The following is a 13,698-nucleotide window of genomic DNA, read 5'->3' on the forward strand; positions in this document are numbered from 1 at the left end:
TCATGGTTTTGGGCTCTTTAATTATTAGTAATACCCAGCACACACCACACAATTTACACGTGCAAGTGCCACATCTCCGCACTTGAGTCACAGCACAGCCTGCCCACTTCACCAGGACCAGAAAAAGAGCCTGCTGCCAAGGGGAGAGGGCTTCAGCTCCCCTTCTATGGGTGGGTTTGGCTGTGGTCTGGGCCTAGAGTGATAGGCATTCTCAGGCAGAGGACGGTCTGTCTTCACCTTCGTAACCTGGAAAGAAATGCAAAGAAGTGATACAAGTTCTCACAGCATTTAACAGCCAGGTTGAGCCAGAACTTCAAGGAAGAACTACCAAGAAGAACCAAACAATAATAAGGGCACATTGTTCAGCTGATGAGAGCTCCTCAATACTTCTAAGAAAAGGGAAGGGAGGGGTGTTTCATCACAGCTACAGAATAGCTCCACGTGAGCATGAGCTTCATTCCTAAAGGAAAAGCCTCTACCAGGAAAACCAAAAAGCAAGAATTTCACTGTCGAAGAAAAGCACAAGCCTTCTGGAAAAGCAACTATGGGAAATGCTGCCAGTCTTGACTCCTACTATCCCACAAATTCCAGCGCCGAGTTCATGAAACATCATCGGGCCAAGAGACGCTGGAGACCTGCTCTGGACAAAACGCTCCCAAAAGGAGGAGAGCAGGATCCACCTGTGTGTCCCGAGGGGTAAAGAGTTACCTTGGAGAGGTCTCCCAGGTCGGGCCTGACCCAGCCCAGCTTGTCCAGCACGCAGGAGTCGAAGGCTGCCTGCTGCTTGCGGCAGCGGCGCAGCTCCTGCTGGTTGCTGTAGTCGATGCACGTCCAGTAGGCCGTGAAGGGCTCGGCGCAGTGCGTCCGGATGCTCCTGGGGACACCACAGCACAGACCCTCAGCACCACACCCAGGCTGCTCATCCCACCCTCAGCTCGGGGCCAAGCGGGGGCTGCAGCTTTCAGTTCTCAGGAACAGCTAAACCTTCGCTCAGGTCAGTATTTGGTACAGGTACCTGTGAAATCTCCATCACTGCAGCTACAATTGATGACAGCAATGACTTAACTGAGATTTTTGCTGGGTGGATGTTCACAGCTTCTCCATGGGATGTGGTGAACACCCCAATGGGATATCTTTGTTTTGCCAAATAATTTAGTTACATTACATGGTGCTCTAATGCTTCCAAATGATTCTGTGTCTAAAGCTCAAAAAGCCATGCTCATAGCAGAGGTTTCAGCTGCTGCACTGGAGGTGGATATGCCCTGAGGTAATTAAATTAGGTCCTGTACAAACAGCACTGGCACGTGCCTTGGAGCTATGTGTTTGGTCAGGAGAGGCAGGTGGTGCTCCTGCTTAAGCTTTCTCAGTGCTTCACTGATGAGACAGGGAGGACAGACAATGCAATGCTTGGTTGGTTTCTGGAGTTCATCACACAGCTGCAAGGTGCAGCAGCATCACACCACTGCCCTGAGTTCCTAACAAAAACCAAGGCCGCCTGCTCTGGAACAAAGGCACAAGAACTTCAAGTGACAGGATAAATCCATGTAGAAATGAGCAAAACAAAACACATGGCCTCCATACCCAGGAGTTAAAGATTAAGAAGAAGGTATAAAATTTTTGAAGGCAGTGATGGCATCAGTATTTTTAATTAGAATAATGGAATTACAGAATAGTTTGGGTTGGCAGGAACCTTAAAGTTCATCTCATTCCACTCCCTGGTATGGGCAGGGGACACCTTTTACTACACCAGGCTGCTTCAAGCCCCATCCAACCTAGCCTTGGACACTTCCAGGGATGGGGCAGCCACAGCTTCTCTGGGCAACCTGTACCAGGCCTCACCACCCTCACAGGGCAAAATTCCTTCCTAACACCTGATCTAAACCTGCCCTCTGTCAGTGTGAAGCCACCCCCCTTGTTCTGTCACATTGTCACAAGTCCCTCTCCATCTCCCTTGTAGCCCCTGCTCGTACTGAAAGTTGCACTGAGGTCACCCCGGAGCCTTCTGTTCCCCAGGCCGAAGAGCTCTCCCGGCCTGTCCCCACAGCAGAGGCGCCCCGCTGGAAAGACTGACCGCCAGCGCTCCAATGACCCTGCCGGGCACGGCCCGCAGCTCCGTCACCTCAGGCCCGAGGGGCTGCGGCGGCGCCTCCCGGCCGGAGGCCGCTCACCTGAAGAAGTTGATGGCGCACTGGTTCACCTGCCGGCCCTCCTTCAGGCACTTGCGCGGGTCCTTCTCCTCCCAGCGGCACAGCATGAACTCCTTGTTGGGCCGGTCGCACTGCGAGCCGTAGTGGTGCGCCGCGGCCTTCAGCACGGCCGAGCTCACCGCCACCTGCGGCGGGGCACAGCGGCCGTGAGGGCGGGCGGGGAAGGCAGGGCAAGGCGGGGAAGGTCCCGCCGGCCCTCACGCACTCACCTCCTGCACATCGAGCTCCTCGAGCGGGGGCACCCGCAGCGCCCCGGGCATGGCGGCTCTCCTTGAGCGCCCTCAGCGCCCGCCCCGCACCGCGCACGCGCGGCCGCGGGGGGCGGGACCGGGGCGGGGCCGGGGCGGGCCGGGGCCGTTGTCCCGGTGACCGGGACGCGCCGTCGGGGCCGCCATGGAGCTGGTGGGGGATCGGTACCTGGGGGGAGTCATGCGCGGCAGGTGCGGCCGGGCACGACGGCGGACACGGAGGGACCGGGAGGGGGCGCGGGGGGTGCGGGGAGGGGTGGAAGCGGGGGGACCGGGAAGGAGCGGGGGGGAGCCCCGGGAGATGGAGGGCGCAGCGGGGTTCGCAGGGGACACATGGGAGCGAGGGTCCGACAGGGAGAGCAGCGGGGTACTGGGTGGGCAGGGGAGTACTGTGAGGGCAGGGGAGTCGCGGGCATTGCAGATGGGCCGTGGGGACAAGGGGGGATTGCAGGGGGCTGGTGGGACCCGGGAGGCGCGGAATTGCCACCGTCCACCCCCGCCATCTCTTCCAGGATGGAAGGATACGGCTACTACACGCTGCCCATGGGCACCGAGTACCGGGGCTCGCTGTGGGACGGCATGTTCCACGGGCACGGCGAGCTGCGGCGCCCCACCGGCGGCGCGTACCGGGCGCTCTGGGAGCGCGGGCTGCCCACGCAGGTACGGCCGGGGGGCTGCGCCCCCAGGGGTGAAACGCGCGGAGTTCCGAGCCAAGGCCGGGTTTGACCCCTCAGGTGCGTGGAGGAGGCTGCTGGCACCGCAGACGGGATTCCCGACCAAAGGCGATGGAGCCGCGCTGGCCCTGCTGCAGCTCTGCCGGCGCGACCTGGCCTTGGTTCCGTCCATCCATCATGTTTATTAACTCTGCACTCAAACGCGTTTTGCAGGGGAAATACACTTTTACAGATGGTCTCGAATTCGAGTTGGAAAAATGGCTTTACTGCGACGGCTACGACAGAAGATTCTATACAGAAATCACCTCTGGTTTTAAACCACCAGGTACTAAATTGCGTTTGCGATCCTGAGAGTCTGGAAGGAATTAAACTAACAACTTTGCTTAAGAAAGATTAATTCAGCTACATGAGTAACATGGAGCAGAAATGCTCTGGCTAATTTCATGCAAGCCTGAGATGCTGCCAGGAGAATGTGGACAGCACCTTCCACCAGCACAGCCTGGGGTGCAGCTCTGCGCCCACCGGGGTCTCCTGGGGCAGGACAGGCCTTCATCATCGGCAGCTCTTGACATCCTCATTAACCCCTTCATACCATTCACCCTCCCTGCCTCAGCAGGGTGCTTTTGATACAGACAAGTCCAGCAAAAGCAATTAGTTTGCATCCAGGACACCGAATGAGGCTTCAAGCATCTGCCCCACGTAGCTTTTTAGGAGACACCAAAACAGATGTTTGTGTTCAGTCTGTGTTTTGCTAAAGACTTCTATAATGTTATTTATTTTAGTCAAAAGGTGGGTTTATAAAGGAAAAAAGTGAGTAAAGTCTGTAATTTAATACACACAATACATAGAATATTTTAGTGATGACATGGAGTTGTGTGAAGCCAGCGATTCTCTCCTGGCCCCATTTTGGATTTTAGGGTTGGACTTGTAATGTTAACTTGGTGGGCTGAATCACAGGGCTGTGAATGAGGAAATCAAAGTGATTGTTTTTTATCACACAATCTTTGTGTGTGCATTTTTCCATTTTCATTTTCCCCATCTGCACAATTGATGAAATGTTTTACAAAATTTATTGTGAGGTAACTCTGTTATTTTTATAGCAAACACCATGGAGATGTATATTAGTTATCTTGATCAAAGGCATAAATTAAAAAAAAAATTCAAACCTTGTTTTTCCCCTTCAGGCATTGCTCAGCTTACAAATCTGGATCCTCCCAAAATAATCCCAAAAGGTTGTTATGACTGTGGTGATGGATTCTATAACCCCAAAACCAGAATAGTTGTTGACTACAAACGCAAGTTTCTGAGAAATGCAGGTATGATTTCACTTCTTCTGCCAGGTAAACTAAGAAGGGTTTATGATATCTTCTAGGCTGCCTGATTAAAGCCAAAATATAAACAACTCCATGGCTTGGTTCTATTATCACTGAGCTAAAATATCTTTAACTTATTTATTTTATCAGTGATTTATGTATCCCCAGAGCGGTACAAATCATATTTTGCAAAATTACAATGAAGTATTCCCAAGCATATATGAATAAATACGCTTCATTGCCATTTGGTATGTTAATCTCAGAAAAATCTTCAGTCTCTCCTGTTATGATCTCAAGCAAGGGAGTGGTTGTGAGGGGCACATCACTGATCCTGAAAGCTGAAAAGCTCCATGTTGTCAAGCAGCACAGTGCTTAAGCATGTGCTTATCTCTACATGCTAGAATTATTAAAATGAGTCTGGGTCTTACCTTTCTGAAAGAAAACCTTCACCTTGGAGAGCTGTGTTGGGAGTAGAGTCTGGCAAATACACGGATAGGTCCTCAAATTAATAAACCTTGGGGAAAATGAGTTCTTACCAAGCCAAAAGAGAAACTTTTCAAATTAAAAGCCACAGAAGATCCCCAAACAATTGACACTGGGATAACTAAAAAAATGTAATCTGACCTGAAAAACACCCTACTTTGTGTTCTGGCTATTTAATCTTTGTGTTTATCACCTTTTCAGTGCAGAGAGTTTTAAAATGAAACTGATTTCTGAAAACAGCCACCCACCATGCTTTTTCCTTTTTTTTTCCCCTCAAATGTCCAAATTGCAAAACCTCTTTTTTTTTTCTAGAAAACAGAACATTTCATTTTCAGTGTGCTACAGTTTAACAGTTTTGTTGCTTGGAAACTCCATTTTTCAGTAAATTTACTATTTGTTGTAAAAAAATTCTGCTCCACTCTACTTTCAAGAGCTTTTGTGAGTGTGCACTGTGATACTGGAGGAGGGAAGTGGGGAGGGGTTAAATGAATTGGAGATACCATCTGCTATAAAATATACCCTGTGATACATGGCCTGTTTTATAAACGTTGAATAAAAACTGATCTAGATTATTACAAATGGCATTGATCCAAAATACTGGAATGCAGTGGGCCTACTGATGAGGAAGATAAGCAACATGCTTTCCAAAAACACAGGAACCTACACAGATTAGTACAGGAGGGAACGCCTTGGAATTCAATTTATTGTTTTTTAATCTGTTCTTTGAACTCATTGTCCTTTATGACATTTATCTCGAGCCCTACAAATTATACCAATCAATACGGGCCCGGTGGCGCAGCGTGCGGCCTGCCAGAGCGCTGGAGATGGGCTTGGTGTGGCCCTTCCAGCCGGGCCTGCACACAAAGTTCAGCTTGTTGATGTGAGGGTGAAGAAGGAATGTGTCATGAAGGCCAGACCCTTCCTCTCGAGAACATGAACACAATTGAAAAGCCCGGCACTTGTTCAACATCAGAGGAACTCCCGCCGCCCCAGGAGAGATGATTCAGGGCACAAGGCCACTGAAGCAAAGAGAAAAGAAAAAAATTTAAAAAAAAAACCCAGCTGTAAGCAGAAGAAACTGAGGAAGAGGCTGAGATGACAGGGAACAGATCCAGAATTACTCCATTATAGGTTGGGCAGGAAAGAGCAGGAAAACCTCCAGGCTTCCAGCCAAGTCTTGAAAGCATCAAAAGCAGATGGTAGGAAGCATTCAGGAAGTTCTTACAACAGCTTGACAGGTTTACCAAAATGACACTATCTGCCTCAGCCCTGGCAGCAGGCTGCAGAACACTCCAGTGCTCACCTTTCACCCCAGCCCTATTCTGAAGCCATTGCTAATTGTTCCTGGGCTGTTTGAGGGATCCCTGAGCCTGGCACGGCCTTGGCCCAGCCTGGCACAGCCAGGCCCAGCTCCAGAGCAGGGCACAGCATTCCCCTGGCAGCTCCTGAGCCTGGCACGGCCTTGGCCCAGCCTGGCACAGCCAGGCCCAGCTCCAGAGCAGGGCACAGCATTCCCCTGGCAGCTCCTGAGCCTGGCACGGCCTTGGCCCAGCCTGGCACAGCCAGGCCCAGCTCCAGAGCAGGGCACAGCATTCCCCTGGCAGCTCCTGAGCTCACTGGCAGCTCTGCTCCGTGGAGATGAGAGTATGAGGAGCCCCAGGGAGGCTCCTGAGCTCCAAAGTCTGACCCTCATTTTCTCACAGAGCTCTCTTTGCTGGAGCAGCAAAGGCCCCTCCTGAAAACATCAGCAGGCCCAGGGAATGAAATGACAGCAGCAGCTTTGTTAGAGTTTTTATCTAGCAAGCTTTTCCAAATTCTCATTACAGCCTCGCAGTTATTACTCCGTCCCTAAACCTCTGTTTCCTTGGGGATGCTCAAATTTCTCCTGGTTCTCCATGTGTTCTTCAAGCTGTTCTTCTTGCCAGTATTGCGAAGTACGTGAAATTGAGCACATAAATAAGAATGGGAAGGCTCGTTTGTAAGAAGATACCTTGTTTATTTTTAATAGATACCGGGACCAGGCTCCTGTTTCACCAGGAGTATTCCTCTTGGTTTTTTCCCCCCCAGAAATAGGACTCCTGGCACCTTTGTAACAGAGTTTGGTCAATAGAAAGATCGGAAGATTTCCCAATTTTTCAGTGAAAAGTAGAAACTACAAGACATTATTTTTAATGCAAAGCAGAGAGGCACAAGAAGACCTGTGATGTTCAGATTTTAGGCCCTCTAAATATCAGAAAACCCCATAACTTTCAAAGAGAAAATACCATCAAAAAATGAATTTTTTATACTGAGATGGAAAAGATCTCAGCAGATTGCCTGGGTCACCTGTCTTGATGAAAAGAAGAGATATTTCTGATGAAAATTGCCTTGTTTCTCCTGTGGTTTTCACAGGGATGGGTTAAATAATATAAAACTTGCTTTTCCTCATTCTGAGAATATTTATTCTACTATTTTCATATTTCTGCTTCAGGTTTAATTAGTATGGTGCATAGGAGAGCTTCCTGTAGTGCAGTCAGTATTACCTGAAATATATTTCTACCTCTTCCTATAAATCAAGAGCAGAAAGACACAAAATCTGCCTTTTCACTCAGAGCTCAGGCAGGGAACTGAATTATGAGCAGGATTAGGCCTAGAAGACCAGGACAAGTGTCTTATTAGGAGGGGGTTTGGTGTTGCTGCAGTCCCAAGCCAGCCAGCAATCAGCATTTCTACAAGGCTGAAAGTCTCGTGAAAAGCAGCAGGAAAAATCCTGCTGCTCCAGGAATCATTATGAGCTGAAAAGGTCAAGATTCAAGAACATTATTTTCGTGTAGTTTAGAGAAGTCTAGGGTTAGAACGTGTGAGGTGGTGAGGCTGGCCTGACTCCCCAGGAAAAGGGGCAAAGTTTTAATTCTAAGCCTTATTAATCACAGACTTACAATTTCCTCATGTTGTTACCTTGGGATGGAGAACTCGTGCTTGGTCTGAAAGAACTGAGAAGCACAAATATTCTGGACAGTCAGCAATGATGTGTTCAACCATTTCAGGTTTATCCAAATACACAAATCCATGAGAGAAATCTACATTCGGACTTTTTTTCCCTCACAACTCAGATCTGACTCGCACCAAGTGCTCTTTGGGAAATGTAGACTTTGACTTGTCTGAAAAATGCAGTTGAGAAACAGCCATAACCACTCAATAATCGCTCAGGGTAATATTTCTATACCTACCCTCATGTACCCCAAACACATGCAGATGTTTGCGTGCTCTTTCTCAGAAACTACTGGAGAATTGGGTGTGGGATGAGGACCTGGCAATTTTTCAGGCCTGGAGTATTTCTGGAAAAAAGACAGCAAATTTAACTTCGAGTCAACTGCAGTGCAGGAAAAAAGATTGACTGCACTGAGGGATCATGCACGGAGCTTTATTCCCTGTTCTTCTTTGAAATTGCCCGTTCTGATGATGGAGGGAGGGGATGAACAGCCTGGTTCCAGGCTAGTCCCCCAGTCATTGCCTAAGAATGTGGAGTTGTTTTGGCAGATGCCCTGAGCAAGGAGAGGAAAGCCCCAGCAATACACATACAGAGGGAATATAGTATTTTTGTTCGAATGAATTTAGCTTCCCATAGATTTAAATGTCTACTTATAAGGCAGGACCATTTAATCTTTTGTACATTTGTTTCTTTTTTATTTGACTTAAGATACTGAATTTAGATGAGGTTTAGTTCCTACATATTGAAACTCTTAAAAGCTCTTCAAATAATTGTTCTTTGGATACTTGTTAGGCTAAAGAAATCAGTTTTGATCGGCAGTAAAAGTTCATGCTATTTTAAGTGCAATGCTATAGCTATTTTCTGTTGTATATTTAATCATTTTGAATTATATGTCATGTAAAAGATTTTAGCTCTGGGGCATTTGCCAGATGGCTGATTCTGCATTTCACACAACAAAAGAAATAATGTTTGTGTAAAGCTCTTAAAAATAGTTGGTAATCAGTATATTCTACAACGAATAGGATCCAGACCTGTTTGGAAAAAAACCCCAGCTTTTGCAGAAATTAATTTAGAGGATTTGGTCTCTACCTCTGGGCTCTGAACAAAACAAATTGTGTCTATTGTTTGCTGATTTTGTAACATTTAACAAGTTAACTGGATTGTAAATTTTACTCATTTTTATGTTAAATGCCGTTTATTGCAATCCATTGATCTTTTTCTCTTTACTTTGGCTGACAAACTTATTTCTGAAAGCAGGGTTGTAAAGCAGAGAGCCAATGCTGCTCTCCCTTTACACAAGCAGAGCATATGAATGTGAGTAGCCCTTTGCTTTTCTTGCAACAGCTGCAGTGCTTGTCCTTTTTCCTGCTAGTTCCTCCTTCTGGCCTCTTTGATTCATATTCCTCCAAAATACCACTGCAAAAAAATATTTTCTCTCTCTGCCATGGCATTCAGCTTCTTCTCTTTGCCCACAAGGCTCTACAGAGCTACCTACAAATTCACCCTCAAATTCACCTTCTGGTCTTGTCTCCTCCATCTCCCACATTCCTTTTCCCTTGGATCTAGTTCCAGGACATAGGTTTTTAGCCACATTTATACAATTCCAGTTTTCTGGTACTTGCTTCCCAGACTCTGTGGTAGCCAAAAGCTTTGGAAAATATTACATCCAGAAGCAGGAGAGAAATTGTGTTATAACTCTTTGATCTGGATCTTCAAAGTGTCACTTATCTACCTCTTCCTCTTTTGTTAGTTAGATAGCTTTTGTTCCGATGTCAGAGCTCTGGATCTAAATAATCCCCAATGCTTAACAAATAAATTAATTGAGGAGCCAGATCTCAGCAGGAGGAGAGGCAGAGCCCTGGCAAGTGTCACAGTGGGACTGCAGAGTGGGCAAGGCAAAGGGCTGGGCACTGAAGATGGCAGAGACAAATTGAGTCCATTTCAAATGACTCTCCCAGACTCCTATGAGAAGCTGAGGGGGTTTTCTTACCCTTTTTTAAACTTACTCTACCCTAAACATTTTTTAAAATGTTAGGCCAATTTTCCTACCTATCACATGCTCTTTTTGTATCTTTTTATATAGAAATGTGTGAAGATCAAGAACTTTTGGATGCCATTGCAAAATTCCTATATATGTCTTTCACAGTGTCAAAATCTGCTCAGGTGACAGACAGAGATACTTGGAGACTTCTCATCTGAGCAACCAAGAACATTCTTAGATTAAATTTGGCTTACATGTTTTAATCTGAAACATCCTCCATTCAGCAAAATAGATTATGAACCAATATAATTTATATTCCAGGCTGTAGCCAGCAGTGATTAATATTAACATTTGCATCATGGTGGAAGTTACTACAGCAATTTCAGTAGCTATAGCTTTTGCAGATATATTGTTCCTTCTGGTTTCCTGGCCTTATCTTTTTGAAAATTGTGGAAGTTTCAGTTCCAAGGAGTGGTATGCCAAGAATAACACCTTTGTTTGGGTGCTAACTGTCCTATTGTGAATCCATTAAATAGGTTACACACAACCTTATAGGCACTTACATTCAACATACAGCTCATGTGAAAACAACTTTTACAAGAGATGGAAAGTTCATTTGGGGGCCATTTTGGAATGACAGTAATTAAAAGAGAGTGGAAGGGTGAGAATTTGTGGGTGGAAGCAAAGGTTAATTGAAAACATATTTTCCATTTTCTTGCCAGCCTTGATGTCGGTGGGGTCAGGTGCAGTAAGGAAAGGGGTGCTAGGGACCCGGAGGGGGCAGTGGAAATGGAAGGGGTGTGCCAGGCAGAGCCCATGGCTCAGATGCTATCACAGCTCCCTGTGATTGTGCAGTGGAAGAACATGATGAACTGCTCTGCGGGTGCTGGGAGGAGTCAGGGATGTGAAAGAATTCCCTGATATTGTTGTTTACAATGGGCTGCGTGTGCTTGGCCCTCTGCAAGCGGGGAGGAAGCTCAGCTGCTGCTGGAGGATGGTGTGCTGTAAACACAAACCATCCCAACACACCCCTCAGACCGTGGGCAGCTCTGGGCAGGGCTGGGCTCGGCTGTGCCAGGGCTCCCAGGGCTCCCTGTCCTGCTGGTGGCACATGCCAGGGATGCCAGCTCCCCTCCTGGGCTCTAACAGAGCTAACAGAGGGGTGACCCCCACTCACATCTCAATTTCTGCCTCCCCTCCTGGGCTCTCACAGAGCTCACACAGGGGTGACCCCCACTCACATCAGGTCCTTGGGCAGGGGAGAGAGCCATGGATCTGAATTTCAGAGTGCACAGCCTCTGAAACACCAGGAACACGTACACTGCCAAGACCTAACCCAGTCAGACAAGGTTTTTAAGGTGAACAATGTTGATTTTCCCCTGTTCAAGCCACTGGGGATTCTAATTTAGCAAACTTCTAGGTGGTTTCCTGGGAAAGCAATAGTTAAGAGAAGCCTCCATGGCAATTCTGCCAGTGCTGTCAGTCTCAGCTCTGTGCCATGGCAGGCACCTAAGCATGCAGAGTCCTCAGAAGCCTCTCACAGCTGAGGTTTCCATAAGCAACCCAGAAACATGATAGTTAAAAGCAAATAATTCTAAACTTTGCAATATGCATTTAATATAGCAAGATTAAACGCACCTAAATTACAGTGTGTTCTCATGTCATCCCTTGGAAGCACCCTGAAGCAAGGCCACCCTGAATTTTCAGCTGTTTCTAATCCCAGCTGAGAGATAAATCTGGAATGTGGTATTTGGGGAAATCTCTTCTGCCACTACTTTTAGCCTGAGCGTTGCAAAGGAGGCAATGGTTTCATTTTGCAGAGAGCAGAAATCCACTGATTTACGTGGGCTGCCCTTTGAGCTCATGTGGGATACACCCAACAGTGGCTGTGACACCTGTTTGCACCTTGCCAGCATTTGGAACTTCCCCTAAACCCCCAGAACAAGGCAGAAACTCGCCAGGCAGCATTTGGTGAGAAGATACAATTTTGAAATGGGCTGCTTAGAGGAGCACATTACACCCTCAGCTTTAGCTGGCTCTGGTTCACCTAACGAGGCTCCCCAGAGGGACCTGTGGGGTGTGGGACAGTGAGATCAGGACACTTCCCTCCTGTTAATCACCTTTTGTGGGCTGATGCTGTTTCTGGGGAGCAGTGGTGCAGGTGGCTGCCAGGCTGGCTCCCTGTGCCTGAAATTAAATGAAATGAAAACAGCCTGAATTAATCACCAAAATGACAGAGAGCTGTCCCACCGAGGAGCTCACCCACAATATTCAGGATATATTTAGTGGGTGCTAGAAACTGATCTCATTTTTGATTGAGACACAGGGAAATAATTCAAGAGCTCATCCATTACAATCTTTTGCTGTTTCAGTTTCAAGATTCCAATAATATGTCATTATAATAATGATAATTCACTGACTTTGGAAGAAATAAAATGGGTAACATTTACTAACAGCACAGGGATACACCAGATTGCAGTGAAATGCTCAGACAAAGCTTTTTCCCATTACCTTCCAACACCAGCATGGTTAGTCCTCTTTCAGCAAAGTCTGTTCCATCACTGTTTATTCTACTGAGGAAAATCTAAAAAAATGGATAAACTTTTAAAGATAAATACACTGACACAAAATTCAGCACACCGCATGAAGAACCCCATTCTACCTAATTGTGCACAGGGTGATAATTTAGCACTGATTAAAGAGTTTGTATTTTTTTCAAATCTTTTTTAAAAGGAAAATTACTTCTGAAGGTGAAGATGTGCTTAGACAATCATATTAACATATTCAAACAATTGTAATTTGCAAAATAGTAATTACAACTCACTATCTGGTAGCATTAATCAAACTTCAAGGTTTAATTCCATTTTAAATATTGATGAAATGTGATTCTCCAATCTAACCCTGGTGTTGCAGGGTTATGGAAGCAGCCAGTGGCAGAAAAAGAGGAACGTGTAGTTAACAAGCAGCTGCCACAAAGAAGGATCGGCATCTGTGATTTAAATTGTTAGCTGCACAGTCAGGTAGAGTGTAAAAAGGGTAGTCAAGAGGCTGTTAAGTCCATTGCTGCCAATTACTAACAATCAGGGAGGAGCTTTAAGACTTGTTCAGTACAATAAACCCAGTTTGTCTTGTTTCAGGGGTTACTACTGAAGAGGTTGCAGCTGCACTGATTCAAATAGCCCTAAAACTACAGTAATTATCAACCAGTCTTCTTTAGTGTAGCAAAAGTATGTTTTACCATAGCTTAACTCTTTACATTCTAATATTTCCCTGCCTCCTCTCCCATAGCCAGCCCTGGAGCCATTCTCATCCCTGGGCTGTGCTTCTTCTCCCTAGCCTGGAGCAATTCTTTCATTTCCCCTTACCTAGACCGAGGAGCAGCTGTACATCACACTGGGCTGGATGGCAGTCCTAGGGATTTACTTCGTGTTCAGTCATCCCATCCATTTTTCCTTTTCATGCACAAAGTTGAAATTCACATCTCTCGTTCAGTTTTTACATCTGGTTCAACTCCATGCAGGTTAAGCAGGGCTTATGAACATGTGTTTAATTTGCACAGCTCAGATCACAAACCAAGACATTTTGGGATCAGTCTGGCAGGGCCAAGATCCTTGGAGTGACTTGTCCTGGTGCTTTCCTAGGAGCCCAGGAAATCCCAGAGTGCAGAACGAGGCAATCTGGGCAAACCAGGGGCGTGCTGGAAACCTGTGAAGCCAAGTTAGCATCTGCCATTCTTTGTGCTTAAGCCCTTGATGCTCAGCTGAGTGAGAGCTGCCAAGGGCTCAGTCAGCCTCGGGCTGGTTATTTCTGGCACTCAGGTG

General features: G+C 46.8%; 2 protein-coding genes across 2 annotated transcripts in view; one reads left to right on the plus strand and one right to left on the minus strand.

The window, feature by feature from the left end:
• On the minus strand, positions 1-2,570 carry NDUFA8 (NADH:ubiquinone oxidoreductase subunit A8). The gene is made up of 4 exons (XM_074556477.1): positions 2,417-2,570; positions 2,169-2,332; positions 709-874; positions 1-246 (listed from the first exon to the last, which is right to left on the minus strand). The coding sequence occupies exons 1-4, from the start codon at positions 2,465-2,467 to the stop codon at positions 109-111; spliced, it is 519 nt and encodes a 172-aa protein (XP_074412578.1). The 5' UTR covers positions 2,468-2,570; the 3' UTR covers positions 1-108.
• MORN5 (MORN repeat containing 5) overlaps positions 2,523-13,698 on the plus strand; it is a 16,827-nt gene continuing 5,651 nt past the window's right edge. Inside the window, exons 1-4 of the mRNA XM_074556476.1 lie at positions 2,523-2,647; positions 2,968-3,115; positions 3,343-3,454; positions 4,314-4,445. Of these exons, the coding sequence (XP_074412577.1) occupies positions 2,601-2,647; positions 2,968-3,115; positions 3,343-3,454; positions 4,314-4,445 (439 nt within the window). The 5' untranslated portion in view covers positions 2,523-2,600. The remainder of the gene's footprint in view (positions 2,648-2,967; positions 3,116-3,342; positions 3,455-4,313; positions 4,446-13,698) is intronic.

The sequence above is a fragment of the Zonotrichia albicollis genome, chromosome 21 (assembly GCF_047830755.1).
Source record: "Zonotrichia albicollis isolate bZonAlb1 chromosome 21, bZonAlb1.hap1, whole genome shotgun sequence".
Lineage (NCBI taxonomy): Eukaryota > Metazoa > Chordata > Aves > Passeriformes > Passerellidae > Zonotrichia > Zonotrichia albicollis.